We start from the raw sequence: 17,461 nt of genomic DNA, 5'->3' as shown, positions 1-17,461 counted from the left end.
CTTGGATATGTGTTTTTCTTGGAGTGGTTGGATTACTCCTACAAAGCACATTTGACACATCCTGGGAATGCCAGGGCAAAGGTTTGGATGTTCAAGCCACACTGCTCCCCACCCACCTCCATCAGCCAGAAAGAGAAATACATTTCATTTGCTTTGAACCTACTGGCCTCTGATAGAAGAAATGAATAATGCAGCCAGTTGTTTGATGAGGGTTTTAGACCTTCCCCCCACCCCCCTTTCTTCAGTTCAGTCTCTCAGTCGTGTTCCACTCTCTTCGACCCCATGAATCGCAGCACGCCAGGCCTCCCTGTCCATCACCAACTCCCGGAGTTCACTCAAATTCATGTCCATCGAGTCGGTGATGCCATCCAGCCATCTCATCCTCTGTCGTCCCCTTCTCCTCCTGCCCCAATCCCTCCCAACATCAGGGTCTTTTCCAGTGAGTCAAATTTTCCCATGAGGTGGCCAAAGTACTGGAGTTTCAGCTTCAGCATCAGTCCTTCCAATGAACACCCAGGACTGATCTCCTTTAGGATGGACTGGTTGGATCTCCTTGCAGTCCAAAGGACTCTCAAGAGTCTTCTCCAACACCACAGTTCAGAAGCATCAATTCTTTGGTGCTCAGCTTTCTTCACAGTCCAACTCTCACATCCATACATGACCACTGGAAAAACCATAGCCTTGACTAGACAGACCTTTGTTGGTAAAGTAATATCTCTGCTTTTCAATATACTACTAGCATAGATTTGTCCAATAAGCAGACATTAAAAAAAAAAAATTCACTTCCCAGAATAACTGTCTTAAGCTGGTGAAATCCAGTGCCTAGGGGATTACTTGACTGTTTTTATAATCCACCTTGTTACATGTTCTTCAAATTGCAGTGTTTTAAGGGAGTTATCTGTATTTCTCTGAAGGCAGAGGTATTCTTTCTCCTATAAAAGAGATGGACAGTTCCTGAATGCCAGCGCTCCATTTCCTAACACTGTCTGAAGGATAAAAAATCGCTTCAGTGCATAGTAAATTCTACTGCTGAGACATTGTTGAGACCTGGTGCATTAATCCATTATCAAGATTCCTTTAATACAACGATGTCATCAACTGGCTTAATCTGCTAGTGTATAATACTCGCTTATTTTACCTTGTCCTTGGGATTTCGTGGCTGTCTGAATACTTCTTACTGTTGCACATTCTGTTAGTCTTACCAAGATGTTAAAATTACAGATGTTGGTGAAAATTATAGATATACTTTACCAGATATTTTACTGAGCATTGGTTGTTGGGCCTTGTAAAATGAAAAAAAGATACGGTCTTTGCTTTCAAAAGAACTTATCAACCAATAGGAAGGAAAGAATACATAAAGCAGGACAGGAAGATGATGGTGATTTTTTAATTCTCTCTCTTTTATGTAGGTATTTCCAAGCCAGGATCCTCTAGATCGAGCAGATTTCAATGCTGTGGAGTATATCAACACCCTGTTCCCAACAGAGCAAGTAAGTGCTGCATTCCCTTCTTGCAATGGCTTCTAGAACATTCTGAGTATTAATGATTAGTTTGTTACCCTACATAACCTAAGGGACCTTGATAAACAAATAAGAGTTAAATTCAAGTCAGACTCCTTCGTAACCAGTTTTGGGAGGTGGTTAGCTAATACCAAATACTGTTGTTGTGTCAGAGTGGAATTCTCCGTGTAGTTAGCATATTAGAAATTGTACCCTTAGGTTGAAAGAGTCCATCTCGTTCCCTGCTCCCCCAGATTTTCTGTAGTAAATCGGGAAGTGGAAAGGATTTTTCAAATGTAATAGGGGAAAATGGGAGTGAGGTGTGCAGGATAAGCTTGGAGTTAGAAAGCTACTTTTATTCCTATTTCAAGATATAATTTCTGAACTTTGATTTCCAGCCCACCATCCTGTGGTTGGGTGTTGGCCCCTTTACCCTGTTTGTGAGTAAGGAGGAAGAGCCGTACTTACACCACTGACAGCTGTAGTGGTGAGTAGGATAGGAGTAGTGAGTTAAGGCGAACTCGATTTGGAACATATTTGGACCATCCAAGTAGAAATACATAGTTGCATATTTGAGTCTGGAGCTCATAATCCCCGTAACTGTTAGTATTTTGGCATGGATCTTTCCAAACTTTTTCTGATGAACATGCTAATTTTTAAAATAAAGTTGGAAAAAATGGTATCATTCTGTGTGACTGTCCTTTTTGAGATTTCAAAAGCAGCCTTTAGAGCTCTTTTTCCGGGGGTTGCGGTGGTGGGGAGCTGCGCTATGTGGCTTGTGGGATCTTAGTTCCCCAGGCCCCAGCAGTGAAAGTACCAAGTTCCAACCACTGAACCATCAGGGAATTCCCTAGAGTTCATCATTTTCTAATGAAAGAGGAATTCTAGGAATTAGCTGAAGATGGAAATCTGGAATCGAGTAGGTATAAAGATAGCAGTTTAAGCTACAGAAATGTTTCATTTACCCCAACCTGTCAAGACAGCTGACTCACCAAAGCAAATTGTTAGACTTGAAAATCATGTATATAGGGAACCATCAGGTTCTTCCCTCTTCCTGATAAGTGTTTGTAGGTTTTTGTTTTTAAACCACTGAAGGTAGCATAAGACATTAGTCGTTCCACAGATTCAGTTATATGTCTTGTCTAATTATATCCCCCACATCCATGATAATGTATTATAAACTTTCTTTAAAATTCAGAAAATTTATAACACAGGGGTACCTTTATTTCCCCAACCCCAGATTTTCACCATTTTCCAACCCAGATTCCCATGGACCTTAATTAAAAGATAATAGAAAGTAACAACATGATTTATCATTTCTTTCAGCTATTGCTAGATCTTGGGCAATACCCATCTATATATCTCATGGACATGCAGTAAATACTTGTGAATTATGAGTTTAGACTAATTAAAGTAGATGTCAATATATTAAGAATAAATTTAGTGACACTCTAAGGAGGAGGGTGTGTATATGTTTGTCTTGAATGGCAGCTGCTCGTGGGTCGGGGGTTACCTCGAGGCAGGAGGAACAGATCTGGATGTTTCTAACTCACCAGGTCCCGGTGGGAAGAGCTCAGGTTTCTGTATTTAATAGGGCTCCCTGGATAGGTTCTGACATATAGCCAGGTTTGGTAATGATCTAGAAAATCTTTCTAGTCTCCTAGTAGGAAACTGAAGATGATCATTTCTCATGTTTCCATTAGAAGTTTGATGAGGGGAATCTGGATAACATTTATTAAAGACTAATATAATTAGGGGGCTTCCCTTGTGGATCCACCTGCAATGTGGAAGACCTGGGTTCAATCCCTGGGTTGGGAAGATCCCCTGGAGAAAGGAACGGCTACCCACTCCAGTATTATGGCCTGGAGAATTATATAGTCTATAGAACTATAGACTCTAGAGAACTATAGAGAACTATAGAACTATAGTCTATATAACTAAAGAATTATAGTTCTATAGAATTATATAGTCTATGGGGTCACAAAGAGTCGGACACGACTGAGCGACTTTCACTCCCTCACAATATAATTAGGAACTTTGAGAAAAAGAGTCATAGGGAGCTGTGGCTTTTTAAAAATTATTAATTTTTTTGCCGTGCTGCATCTTCATTGCTATGCGGGCTTTTCTCCAGTTGCAGAGAGTGGGGGCCACTCTTCAGCTGCGGTGAGCAGGCTTCTCAATGTGGTGGCTTCTCTTTGTTGTGGAGCACAGGCTCTAGGATGCACAGCCTTCCATGTTTGCAGTGTGGACTCAATAGCTGTGGCACCCAAGCTCTAGAGCACAGGCTCAAAAGTTGTGGTGCATGCGTATAGTGGCTCTGCTGCAAGTGGGATCTTCCTGGATCAGGGATCAAACCTGTGTCTCTTGGATGGCCAGGCAGATTCCCAAGCCACCAGGGAAGCCCCATAGGGAGCTGTTGTTAAATAATTTCTAATGGCTCCCCCAAATGCTCTGCATCTGTATCATTAAGTGAGAAAAAATAAGATGCCAAATTGCTTATCATCCTGGTTTCATTTTTTTTTTAAAGCCCTTCTATTTACATAGAAGGAACAGTATAGGGCAGGGGACCAAAATGCTAATGGTAATTGTACTCAATTGGGGGTACAGGTGGATATTATGTATTTTCTGTAATTAGCAAGAATCGCCTTTAGAATCAGGAAATACTGTTCAAAAATTTAAACATTTTTAAATGATACAATTAAAGCATCACTACGAACAAAGCTAGTGGAGGTGATGGAATTCCAGTGGAGCTATTTCAAATCCTGAAAGATGATGCTGTGAAAGTGCTGCACTCAATATGCCAGCAAATTTGGAAAACTCAGCAGTGGCCACAGGACTGGAAAAGGTCAGTTTTCATTCCAATCCCAAAGAAAGGCAATGCCAAAGAATGCTCAAACTACCGCACAATTGCACTTATCTCACATGCTAGTAAAGTAATGCTCAAAATTCTCCAAGCCAGGCTTCAGCAATACGTGAACCGTGAACATCCAGATGTTCAAGCTGGTTTTAGAAAAGGCAGAGAAACCAGAGATCAAATTGCCAACTTCCGCTGGATCATTGAAAAAGCAAGAGAGTTCCAGAAAAACATCTATTTCTGCTTTATTGACTATGCCAAAGCCTTTGACTGTGGATCACAATAAACTGTGGAAAATTCTTCAAGAGACAGGCATACCAGACCACCTGACCTACCTCTTGAGAAACCTATATGCAAGTCAGGAAGCAACAGTTAGAACTGGACATGGAACAACAGACTGGTTCCAAATAGGAAAAGGAGTACATCAAGGCTGTATTTTGTCACCCTGCTTATTTAGCTTATATGCAGAGTACATCATGAGAAACGCTGGGCTGGAGGAAGCACAAGCTGGAATCAAGGTTGCCGGGAGAAATATCAAGAACCTCAGATATGCAGATGATACCACCCTTATGGCAGAAAGTGAAGAGGAACTAAAAAGCCTCTTGAAAGTGAAAGAGGAGAGCAAAAAGTTGCTTAAAGCTCAACATTCAGAAAACGAAGATCATGGCATCTGGTTCCATCACTTCATGGCAAATAGATGGGGAAACAGTGGAAACAGTGTCAGACTTTAGTTTGGGGGGCTCCAAAATCACTGCAGATGGTAATTGCAGCCATGAAATTAAAAGACGCTTACTTCTTGGAAGGAAAGTTATGACCAACCTAGATAGCATATTGAAAAGCAGAGACATCTTTGCCAACAAAGGTCCATCTAGTCAAGGCTATGGTTTTTCCAGTGGTCATGTATGGATGTGAGAGTTGGACTGTGAAGAAAGCTGAGCACCGAAGAATTGATGCTTTTGAGCTGTGGTGTTGGAGAAGACTCTTGAGAGTCCCTTGGACTGCAAGGAGATCCAACCAGTCCATCCTAAAGGAGATCAGTCCTGGGTGTTCATTGGAAGGACTGATGCTGAAGCTGAAACTCCAATACTTTGGCCACCTCATGTGAAGAGTTGACTCATTGGAAAAGACCCTGATGCTTTCCTTCCAAGGAGGGATTGGGGACAGGAGGAGAAGGGGACGACAGAGCATGAGATGGCTGGATGGCATCACCGACTCGATGGACATGAGTTTGGGTAAACTCCGGGAGATAGTGATGGACAGGGAGGCCTGGCGTGCTGCAGTTCATGGGGTCGCAAAGACACGACTAAGTGACTGAACTGAACTGAACTGATGTGGAATGACCTCCTAGTCAAATCATTAAATGAAAAAAGCATGATGTGGGACAGTGTGCCTTAGATACAGAAGAGCTGATAGGTTAGCATATGCTTTTAATACCTAGATCATTTCTGAGAAGGTGCAACAAAAACTCACTCAGAGGCGTTGCTTCTGAGGAGGAGAGTGGGAGGCAGGCAGAGGTAGAGGAAGGCTTACTTTTCACTATTTACCTTCTTTATCTTCTGCTGTTTGAGTTCTGGGTTATGTACATGTTTTACCAACTTTAAATAGGTTACAATTTTAAATTTTTGATATAATTTCCCATTTTTAGAAAAGGTGCAAGAATAGTACAGAGAATTCATGGCTTCCCCTTCTCACAGAGTCCCCAAATGTTAAATGCCCCCCAATTTTTTTTTTTTCCTAAAGGAATGAGTTCTAGCAGAGATTAGCAAGGCAGGAACTGTTTTGCCCATTTTGCCTCCGAGGAAACAGAAACTCAGTGAGGTTAAACAGCTTGCCCTGTATCCTTTCAGCAGGTTGGCAGGGGCAGAGTCACGCCAGCTCCTCCAGCGACTGAGCTTCTGTTACCACAGTGATGATTTATCCCCAGTCCGGTTTTGAAATAACAGATGGCAGTGGATTCTTCGATTAAAATATCTTCTCTTTGAACAGACTCTATGATTTCAATACCTTAAGACTGAAATTTTTGCACCTGGTCTTGTGTCCCTGTATATGTTCTGGTGTCTCCTAGTTTATAGTCTGTGGGAACTTGAATAGAATTTGTATCCTACTGTTGTGTGAAGATGGTATAAATCTTAATTATGTTGAATTGGTTCATAGTGCTTTTCAGGTCTACTATATATATATAATACATATAAGTATATTCTGCTTCTCTGTATATTCATTCTGTTCATTTTTGAGAATTTGATCTTGAAACTCCAACTAAAAATCTTAATTTATCTACTTAAAAAATAATTGTAATATATAGTAGAACTGTATGTAACTTTGTTCTGTATTTTCCAAATCTCCTGTAAATGTGTTATTATATTTTCATAATAAAAAAAAAAACTGAGACCTGGCAAAAATGAAAAAAAGCTTTCTGTTCGTTGCAGTCCATAATCCCACTGCATATATTTATTGAACATTTTTATTCTGAAGGATATGACAAAAAATAAAACAATTCTAGCAAAATATTTTAAAAAATAAAATAACTTCTGTTTTTTGAGATTCATCTTTACCTCAGTCTCTTCTTGGATTTCTGAAAGTTCTAAGTCACCCTTGGTGTTGTCAGAACAGTAGACCAGGTATGAATGGCCCTATCTGATACCTCAAACACATGTGACTTGGTTTCTCTCTCTCTCTTTTCCCAAAGAAAATCCTTAATGCATAATAGTAATATATGCATTTTATCATTTTTTCAAAGTTTTGGTTTTTTTATTGAGGTAACGTTGGTTTATAACACTATGTACATTTCACGTCTGCAGCATTGTTTTTCTACTTCCCTGTGCCCTTCAGCATGCTCACAACCACAAGTTGGGTTCCTGTCCCCAGACTGTTGGCCCCTGTTACCCATGCTGCTGCCCTTCCCTCTCTGGGAACCACCACTCTGTTCTCTGTATCTGCCTGTTTGTTTTCATTTGGCTTGTTCACTTATTTTTGTTTTTGTTGTTGTCATTTGTTTCTCGTATTTCACACATGAGTGAAATCATACGGTATTTGTGTTTCTCTGTCTGACTGACTTCACGTAGGATAATACTACCAAGGTCCATCCTTCTTGTGGTAAGTGGCAAGGTTTCATCTTGTTTTATGTGACCTGGTTCTCTTGCGAGACCTGCATCTATCGGGCTCCTGCTTCTTCCTACCAGCACAGGTTGCCAGTGGCAATTTATAAGCCCAATTCCTACATCACACCCAATTCCTTCTGAGGCAAAATATCTATCAGAGGAGAGAGAAAGAGGACTTACAAAGTTATATTCTGAAACTTCAGTTAAAATGGTGCTATAAAGTTGTACCGCCTCTACTTCACTAGGGGGCACCCTTTCTTTATGTTTTCAGCTCACTAAATTGATTTCTTGTCCATTCGTTTTTACTGTCAGTCTTAGACATAGAAATAGCTTTATTATAATTGCAGTTGTCAGTGTACAGCAATTAGAAAATACCCATAGGCAAACAGAAGAAAAACTTCAAACTCCTCTTTTTTATAAATTACAGCTACTACGAGTGATTTCATAGGCTATAGTTACTAGTAGGAGAGGGAACTGGCAACCCACTCCAGTGCTCTTACCTGGAGGATCCCAGGGACCGGGGAGCCTGGTGGGCTGCCGTCTATGGGGTCGCACAGAGTCGGACATGACTGAAGCGACTTAGCAGCAGCGGCAGCAGTTACTAGTATAGAGTCCAGCTACTAGTATTTATTCTTCCAGACTTTTTTCTAATGGACCTAGACACTTAGGAAAAAAAATATTTATTTATTGACATAGAACATAATGTGGAGGAATATACAGATTCTAAGTGTACAGCTTGATTAATTTTCAGCAAATGCACAAAGTCAGATAACCACCACCCAGACCAAGAAATACAACATTAGTACAATCTCTTCTCGTAACTCCTGTCCCTCCCTGTCACTGCTGCCCCCGCAGTTAACTACTGTCCTGGCTTCTAGTGCAGGAGAACAGTTTCGCTCACTTCTTTTGAGCTACATGATGAAATATAGGACACGCTCTTGTGTATGGTATGTGTGCTCGCACAACATTATGTTGGTAGGATTGATCCACCTAAGGATTTAGGTGAATGAATTTGTCGTGTTCCTCTATAGTGGGGATCAGCAAATTTCCTATAAAGGGCTAGATAGTAATTTTAGGCTTTTTGGATTATTCAGTCTCAGTTGCAGCTACTACTCAGCTCTGACTTTGCAACTCAAAGGCTGCTGTAGATAATATGTAAACGAATGGACGTGGCTGTTTTCCAATACATTTTATTAACAAAAAATAGATTCCAGGATGGGTTTTGCAGTTGTTGTCAGCTATTGCTGTCCTTCCCCGTCTACCCCTGCTACCCTGCACAATTTGGGATCTCTTAATTCCCTGACCAGAGATTGAACCTGGACCCTCGGCAGTGGAACTTCTGAATCCTAACTACTGGACCACCAGGGAATCCTCTATGCTTTTTTTTCTTTTTAGTAAAAATTGTATTGTACTGTATGATTCGTTTCTTTGAGATGTCATAAATAGCCATTATATATAAAAAAATAACCATTTAAATAGTTCATCATTTCTTTGTGAAAGAGGAATTCCAGGAAGTGAAATAATAACTGGCACTTTTCCTTCTCTGTTGTAGTCTCTGGCAAACATTGATGAAGTCGTGAACAAAATTAGACTGAAAATAAGGTATGTAGCAACATGTGATTATTTTTTTTATTAATGGACCCGCTGGGGCTTTGTTGCTGCTCGGGCTCTTCTTCAGTTGTGGCAAGTGGGGCTACTCTCTAGTTGTGGTGTGCAGGCTTCTCACTGCAGTGGCTTGTTGCGGAGCGTGAGCTCTAGGGCCTTCAGGCTTCAGTAAGCGTAGTACATGGGCTCAGTGGTTGCAGCTCCTGGGCTCTGGAGCACAGGCTCAGTAGTTGTAGCACACAGGCTTAGTTGCTCCTCGGCATGTGGGATCTTCCCAGTTCAGGGACTGAACTCATGTCTCCTGCGTTGGCAGGAAAATTCTTTACCGTTGAGCCACGAGGGAAGCCCAACATCATATGATTGTTAATAATGAATGAAAATATGCTATTCATTTAGTAATGATCACCCTTACCTGTGAGAACACTGAAATCTCAGGTTCTCTGTAAGATGGTAATTTTTAAAAGAATAGTTCTTTTATCTGGGTTTCCGTATGAGCCTTGTGGCAGAGAACTCATTTCTTTGATCGTTCTTCAATTATTTATTTAAAAAAAAAAGGAATCTGTAGCAGGCCATTTAGAACAGTTGATTATAAAAGGAGGCAAAAGCATTTCTGCTGTATCTTTAATGGCTTTATTTCCCCAGCAGACCTGCCCTTTTTTTATATTCCCAAGGCTTAGAAACAAAGATGGGCTTATATTTTTATCCCTTAGCCACTTATCAGCTAACAGTATGGTCAGATATGCTGGTTGGTGTGAGTGGTGGCTGATTATTACACATTGTGATTAATCCAGGATGTCTAGGGTGGTCAGCAAATGTCCGTCCCGCCAGATACTCTTATTCTGGTTTATCCATGTCTGAATTTCCAGTTTTGACACATGGTAGATACTCATAGTTTGTTCTTTGTAATTATTATTGTAATGGTTGATGTCATAACTTTAAATAGTTTTTGTTGTTGTTTAACTTTTGATGAGGAGAAACCTTCAGTTTGAATCCAAGCGATGATTATTTTTTTCCCAGACAACCTTTGGGTTTTCAGGTAAAGACCTCTGCCATTAATATTTTGTTCAGTTGAGTACCTTAAAAAGTGCAAAGAAGTCTGTTTACTGTTTGGGGTAACTTTAACTCCAACAGTTCTTGGAGAGACCACTAAGTTGTCCAGGGTTTGCACAGAAAATGAAAATTCCCCAGTGATCCAAAAATCACTTATGAGCCAGTTATTTTCAGCTTCTCCCACTGTACTTTTTTTTTTCCTAATAGCTTCTTCAAATGAAGGATGAAATTGACTGATATAAATTTCTCTGGTTGAAGTACCATTAAGTGGCCTCTGTTCAGCTGTAGGAGAAAGAGGAAGTGGAGGCCACAGGTCTGCCTCCTGTGGTCAAGGCCCAGGCCGCGAAGCACAGATTTCATGTATCACCTTGCTCCTTATATCTTTTAAGGGTGTTACTGACAGAGGTTTTTGTGTGGGATAATTTGAATTCTCTGGCTTGTTCCCATAAAGTTTCAGCAACTTTGTCATTTCTGGTTTACTCCATGAAAAGTATTACAAGTTATATTGGTCATTTTGACCAGCTCTGAATATTAAATAAAAATAACCTTTAAGAAAAAAGAACAAAGCTGACTCATCAGTCTGTGCTGGGCTTGGCTTCTTACACTACTGTTGCTGCCCCCTCACTGGGGTCCAGGGCTTCGGGCTTTCTTGTATCAAACTTCCTTGTACCAAACTTCTTTGGTTTTTTCCTGAATAAGTAGCTGCAATCAGTAGAAACTGAGGAAAGGTTACTAGCATTTTTCTTTTGGTCAACCTGGAATCGAGATTATTTTTATTTTAATGACTTGTGTTCTTTAACTCTTTTTTGCTAGGAGACTGGATGACAACATTCGAACTGTCGTAAGAGGTCAAACAAATGTGGGACAGGATGGCCGGCAAGTAAGTAACATATTCCTCCATGTTCATTACATCCTCTGATTTTTTTTAAGACCCCACAACCAACTGACCAGTATATTGATCTGCCTGCTTACAGAGCACTTTCTTACTGATCTGCCCTGTAAGGAAGCAGGAAGCTTGCATGACTTGTCCCACTACGGGCAGGGACAGGCTGCCCAGAGCACCCATGAGCTGTCACTCAGCATCCCTTACACCAGAAGCTGTACCTTGCAGCACAGCTCACCCAGGGCCAGGCTGAAAGGCACACTGAAACGAGAGAATGGAGGTTTCCTTGTCTTTCTGCTGGGGATCAGGTATCTCTGAGCCTCCATTCTGCTCTTTCACTTTCTGATTTATTTCTGGTCATGTTTCGTCTCTTGTTGTGATCCGTCCACACTGAAAGCCTTGTGTCTCCAAGCATGTCCCATGCTTTATGGACCTATGCTTGGGTAAGTAAGTAAGGGTGGTGTTAGCCACTCAGTCGTGTCTGACTCTTTGCGACCCCATGGACTGTAGCCCGCCAGGCTCCTCGGTCCGTGGAATTTTCCAGGCAAGAGTACTGGAGTGGGTTGCCATTCCTTTCTCCAGGGGATCTTGCCGACGTAGGGATCGAACCCTGGTCTCCTGCATTGTAGGCAGATTCTTTACCTCCTAAGCCACCAGTGCTTATGTTCTTTTTGCCTAAAAGGCACATTCTCCTTTTTTTCTTCCAGTAGCTTCATTCTGAAATCTTACCCAGCTCAGATACTACTTCTTTTATGAAATTTTCTGTTCTGTTCAACTGATATACCAAAAGAATCAGAATATTAGAAATCCAAGTCCAGAGGGGGACTTGAAACTCATCTGGTCCTCTCTTCTCATTTCATAGATGAGAAAGTCAATCCCAGCAGCCATCAGTTAGAGGTAGAATCTTTCTGCCCACAAACTCCCACAGGCCCTGGCCCCTGCTTTTCTGACTTACAGTGAGCACATCTTGTCCCTTTGGCTAGTGTGTAAGTTCCTTGAAACCAGAACAGTATCTTTCTCATCTTGGTGTTTCTCAGAATGCAAAGTCCACCTGCCATAACATTTTATTCAACTATATTAAATATTTGGTCTGTGGGAGATTATCTAGTATTTGTAAATAAACAAAAGCCCTTTACCAGAAAACATCACTGGGACCAGTCCCTTTAAAGACTTTTAAAGCTTGACTGGTGCTTGACTAGTCCTGGCTCTCTACCATTTAAAATAATAACACTGCTGTTTATCGTGTTTCTGCCTATATTTAGAAAGACTCACTAGAAACCCTGAAATACTTCAGAGATTCTCAGGTATTTACAGTTTTAAGAATGTGAAAATAAAGTGAATCATTCATCAGGACTTTTTGCTGGGTCATGCTATGTTGATATTATACCTTTCAGTTATTTCTGTTCTAACCTGTGATGACAAGTAGGCGGTCTTGGAGAGCAGGCCCTGAGGTAGGTGGCCTAGAGGAGAGTCGGCCCTCTCCACCTTCACTTATTAATAGGTTGCTGCAGCAAGGCAGGTCGTATTTCAGAGAGCAGCGCCACATTTTCAAGAATGTTTAGATAGCATTTCAATCTGTGATGGAATTTCGTGTTCGTCTCCTTAGAATCCAGACAGAAAGGAAGCCCAGGAGAAGTAATTGCTTTTCCTGTCATCCCCTCCATCTGTGTTTTCCAACAGTTTGTAATGCAAGCTGTAGGAGAGACTTTTTTTTTTTTCCAGAGAGCTTTTGAGTCCTATCCTTGTCAATTCGTAGGGGTGAAAAAGCCTTAATGTCCAGCCCCACTAGCTGGTGGTTTGTTGAAGAGAGGCTCCATCTGACTGGCATGGACTCAGGAGAATTACGGATGTTCCAAAACATTGGGCTTTATAGGTCAAGAGTCCTTGGTTCCCTCTTCCCTGGAACAGAGGAAACTCTGCCCTCAGAAAACTTGTTTCTGAAGTTTCTAGGGAACACTCAGAAAGGGAGAGCAGAAATGTGGACAAAAGGAAATTTTCCTTTCATCCATTTCCTCTTGATTGTGCGCACCCAGGACAGACAGGCTAGTGTTGACCTCACATTCATGGTGTCTTCAAAGATGTCTTTTGCAGAAAAGGTCCTTCTGGAAAGCAGTGTTTCTGACTCCAAAATTATTTGTGGAGAGGAAGCGATTTAGAAATTGAAAACACAGTGAGGCAGTTTCTTTAGTTTCCTGACATTTCTGAAACACCCACCTCCTGGTTAGCACTCTGCTGCACGTGTTGGAGAGCCTTCCATGTCAACCACCTCCTAGGTGGGCGGACTTGAAGTGGTCTGGTCCATGACCTTTTCTAACCAGAATGTGCTCATACAAAGCTAATACAGCTCAGAATTCTCCCAATTTTTATCTGTTGAAATCATCAGGCAAAAGCTTTAATTAAATACCCACATGTTTGAAACGTTGTGGATGAGATGAGTCAATACAGTAAGCACGTGAGCTGATATGCTTTGAAACTTAACTTCCACAGCTTCCCAAGAATTGAAATGGACAGCTTGAACAGAGGTAGAAAGAGAGATGACTAGAGGAGTGGGTTAGAAGAAGAAAAAGTTTGCGTGTGAAATTTCAAGAGTAGCCAGACTCAGCTCACTAAGAATCACCAGGAGAGGATCAGTCCCAGGACTTCCTTCAGTCTCTTGTGTGGAGCTTGTCTATAATGTAACTATTGCACCGAAGCAAGACTAAGGTTTGGGAGGGGAAGAAAATTATTGCCGAGAAAATTATTGCCGTCTTCAGCTCTGCTCACTCAAACTTTGATTTGGAAGAAGCATATAAGATCATTGTAGAACCACCTCCCACCCAGTTCAGGAATCCTTTCTATGATATCTCTGACATTTCATTATCCTGCTTCTGCTTGGATACTTGCAGTGCTGGGCAGCTTACTATTTTGTTATTCCGCAGGACCATTTGTTCCAGTTTTGTACAGCTTTAATTGTAAGAACCTTTTTTAAAAATTTATTTATGTGGCTGCTCCAGGTCTTAGTTGCAGCACACAAGATCTTCTGTCTTCATTGGGGCATGGAAGATCTTTAGTTGCAGCATGTGGGATCTACTTCCTGACCATGGATCAAACCCAGGCCTCCTGCATTGGGAGCCTGGATTCTTAGCCACTGGGGTGTCCCCATCTCTTCTTGATTTCAGGAGACTTTTGCCTTCAGTTCTCTGCTGGGTTCAGAGAGGTTTTGATTTTGCTTTATTTTTTTTTCTCATTGTTAATTTAAGAGCAACACTCTTTCCAGCTTTCTGCATCCTGGGGAAAAGCACAACTGACTAGTGGCTTTTACTGTAGTTTAATATCAGTTCAGTAATAAGATTTCAGATTCCACACTGCAGCCAATCTTTAAGAGTCTACCACTTTTCCTCAAAAAACTTAGATTTACCATACAAAACCAGCAATATATCCAAAGAGAACACTAATTGAAAAAGATAATGTGTACCTCAGTGTTCACGGCATTATTTATATCACCAAGATATGGAAGCTACCTAAGATATATTGATCCATAAATGAATGGATAAAGAAGATGTGAAATACACACACACACACACACACACAGACAGAGACACGGAATACTACTCAGCCATGAAAAAGAGAACAACAAATTTTCCATTTGCAACAACATGGATGGACCCAGAAGATATTATATTTAGTGAAATAAGACAGAGAAAGACAAGCACTGCATGTTATCACTTATATGTGGAGTCTAAAAAATAAATGAATGAATATAACAAAACAGAAACATACCTGCAGATATGGTGGTCATCATATCTCCCCACAGATACAGTGGGGAGAGAGAAAGGGAAGGGGAGGAGATGTGTGCGTGCTAGGCCGCCTCAGTTGTGTCTGACTCTTTGCGGCCCCATGGGCTGTAGGCTGCCAGGTTCTTCTGTCCATGGGAGTCTCCAGGCAAGCATGCTGAAGTGGGTTGCCATGCCCTCTTCCATGGATCTTCCTAGGGGCGAAATAGGAATAAGGAATTAAGAGGAACAAACTACTTTGTGTAAAACAAGTAAACTATAAGGATAGTGTACAGCTCAGGGAATATAACCAATATTTTGTGAGTTAGTTTCTGAGTCAGTTATAGATGCTTGAAATTAACATAATATTGTAAATCAGTTATACTTCAGTTTAAAAAAAGAATTTACAGCTTTTCAAGTTTTCCTGTAGTTTCAAAAAGGATTATCCACAAGTACCTGAAAAGGATATTAAAATATTGCTTTCTTTTTTAACTGCCAATCTGTGTGAAGCCAGATTTTCATCATATTTTCCAACTAAAACAACACATCACAACAGATTCAATACAGAAGCATATATGAGAGTCCAACTGGTGTCTGTTAAAGTGTATACCAAAGATGTTTGCAGAGGCATATAAATAGTGCCACCCTCTCAAATTTGTTTGGAGAAAATACAGTTATTTTTCTTAAGAGCATGTTATTTATATTAACATGTATTGGGTTTATTATTTTTTTAATGGATCAGTAAGTGATTTTTTAATTTCTCAGTTTTAGTTTCCAATATGGTATATATCCATAGCTGTAAGCCACATAAACAAAATCTCTTTGGGATCCTCAGTAATATACTTGATAAGAGTATAAAGAGATCCTGAGATTTAAACATTTTCAGAAATGCTCTTAATAGTATTTCAGGGTTCAGTAAGTAGGAATGAGAGGCAATTTGTTCTTGATTTTAGTGACAGTGACTGTAGTTCGTATACTTGTTCATTCACTCATACAGAAAGTTAGTGCTTTCTCCGTGGTAGGCTCTGTTCCAGGGGCTGGGGATAACACAGTGAACAAGACAAAGGCCCTTCTCTAGAGGCGATGCTGAATGTGCCAGTCTCTCGTTTCCAAATTTTGTGTTAAGGACATATCCTCATGACCTTGGTTCACTAACTCTGTTTGCCAGAAAAGAGATGTTGAACTTTATTCTATGCATTCCCGTCTTCTTTTTAAATATTTATGTGCTTATTTGGTTGTACCCAGTTGTAGTTGTGGCACACAGAGTCTTTAGTTGTGGCGTGGAAACTCTCAGGTGTACACCTGGGATCCAGTTCCCTGACCAGGGGTTGAACCCGAGCCCCCTGCGTTGGGAGTGCAGAGCCCCGTTTCACTGGGCCACCAGGGAAGTCCCCTTTCCATCTTCTTCAGATATGAGCATATGGTTTTTCCATTTGATGATTAGCTTAGTGTTGTTTTAAGTACTTTAAAAACTTTAAACCCTCTTTAAATACCTACTGGATCATGGTGTTTTGTCCTTTTTTGTTGAATTCTGGCATGATTACCTTGGATTTGCATTTCTGTTCAAAAACTTCATTCCTTTTTCACAACCAAATAATATTCCATCACATATACATATCACATTTTGTTTATCCAGTCATGTGTTCCTGGCCATGAACAAAGCCATAATGAGCAGTGACATACAAATATCTGTTTGAGTCCCTGCTTTCATTTCCTTACAGTACATACCCAGGTGTGAAATGGCTGGATCACATGGTGATTTTTTTAATCATTTCAGTATTTAATCTCTTTGGAAACATTTTTTCCATATTGTTCTGAAGTTTAATAATATATGTTTCCTCTTGACAAGCATATGTTCCTGTTTTGTTTTCATTTAATACATATAGACAGTGTGTTTCAGATTAGTTATAGGCTTAAGTTTTAGTGTTCAGTACCTAACAATAATGCTGCTGCCCTCTTCAAAACAGAAAACTACCAGGATGATTTCTTTTAGTTAGCATGTCCAGCAGTTGGACTATTTCCTTCCTGACCTTAGAAACACATCAAGTCCCACTTGTGTGCAACACGATTATTGAAAATGGTTTTAGGAAAATAGTATTGCCAAGAAGGAACACTGAAGTTTATTATTCTTCTGAGCCATCTCCATGTAAATTGGCACTCTTCAGGAGCCAAGAAAGAAGGTCAAGCATAGCTTTTGCCATCTGCTTGTTTCCATGTTAAGGGCAGTCACAGGTTTAAACTAGAGTCTCCACATCTAAAGAGGAAAATGCCATTCATCACAACCGTAGCTGCTCTGGCTATTACCCAGGTTACTCTTACTTTTGACTGCTAGCTGTTAGTGATGGAAGGAAAATTCCATCCTTAGTCTGTTTGCCCGTTAGAAAAATTGTAGTATAACTGCTGACAGGGTGAGGATTTCTGGGTTTTAGATCCCTGACAGAAGTCATCCAGGTGTGTTTGAACAATGAATGGGAATTTGAAACTCTGTTACTTCATGTAAGAACCTGACCTTCATGTAAGAACCTGACCTCCTTTTTCCCTCTCCCCTCTTTCATCCATGGAAATACAGAATTTAGAGCAGCATGAATTCGGTTCTTTGGTGGTTCTGTCAACATTTCCATTCATAAATCCCTGTTTTCAGGAGTCTGTAACATAGCTATAAAATTTCCTTTGCTCTAGTTTGGACTCCGAGGTCTCTGGAAGGAGATTAGTTTGGCAAA

The 17,461-nt window shown here is 40.6% G+C and overlaps 1 protein-coding gene across 1 annotated transcript in view; it reads left to right on the top strand.

The window, feature by feature from the left end:
* VPS53 (VPS53 subunit of GARP complex) overlaps positions 1-17,461 on the top strand; it is a 129,056-nt gene that overhangs the window by 7,548 nt on the left and 104,047 nt on the right. Inside the window, exons 2-4 of the mRNA XM_040243825.1 lie at positions 1,410-1,490; positions 9,004-9,053; positions 10,920-10,986. Of these exons, the coding sequence (XP_040099759.1) occupies positions 1,410-1,490; positions 9,004-9,053; positions 10,920-10,986 (198 nt within the window). The remainder of the gene's footprint in view (positions 1-1,409; positions 1,491-9,003; positions 9,054-10,919; positions 10,987-17,461) is intronic.

Source organism: Oryx dammah, unplaced genomic scaffold (assembly GCF_014754425.2).
Source record: "Oryx dammah isolate SB20612 unplaced genomic scaffold, SCBI_Odam_1.1 HiC_scaffold_8, whole genome shotgun sequence".
Lineage (NCBI taxonomy): Eukaryota > Metazoa > Chordata > Mammalia > Artiodactyla > Bovidae > Oryx > Oryx dammah.
The sequence above is the reverse complement of the archived record's forward strand: the minus strand, read 5'-3'. Positions and strand labels throughout refer to the sequence as shown.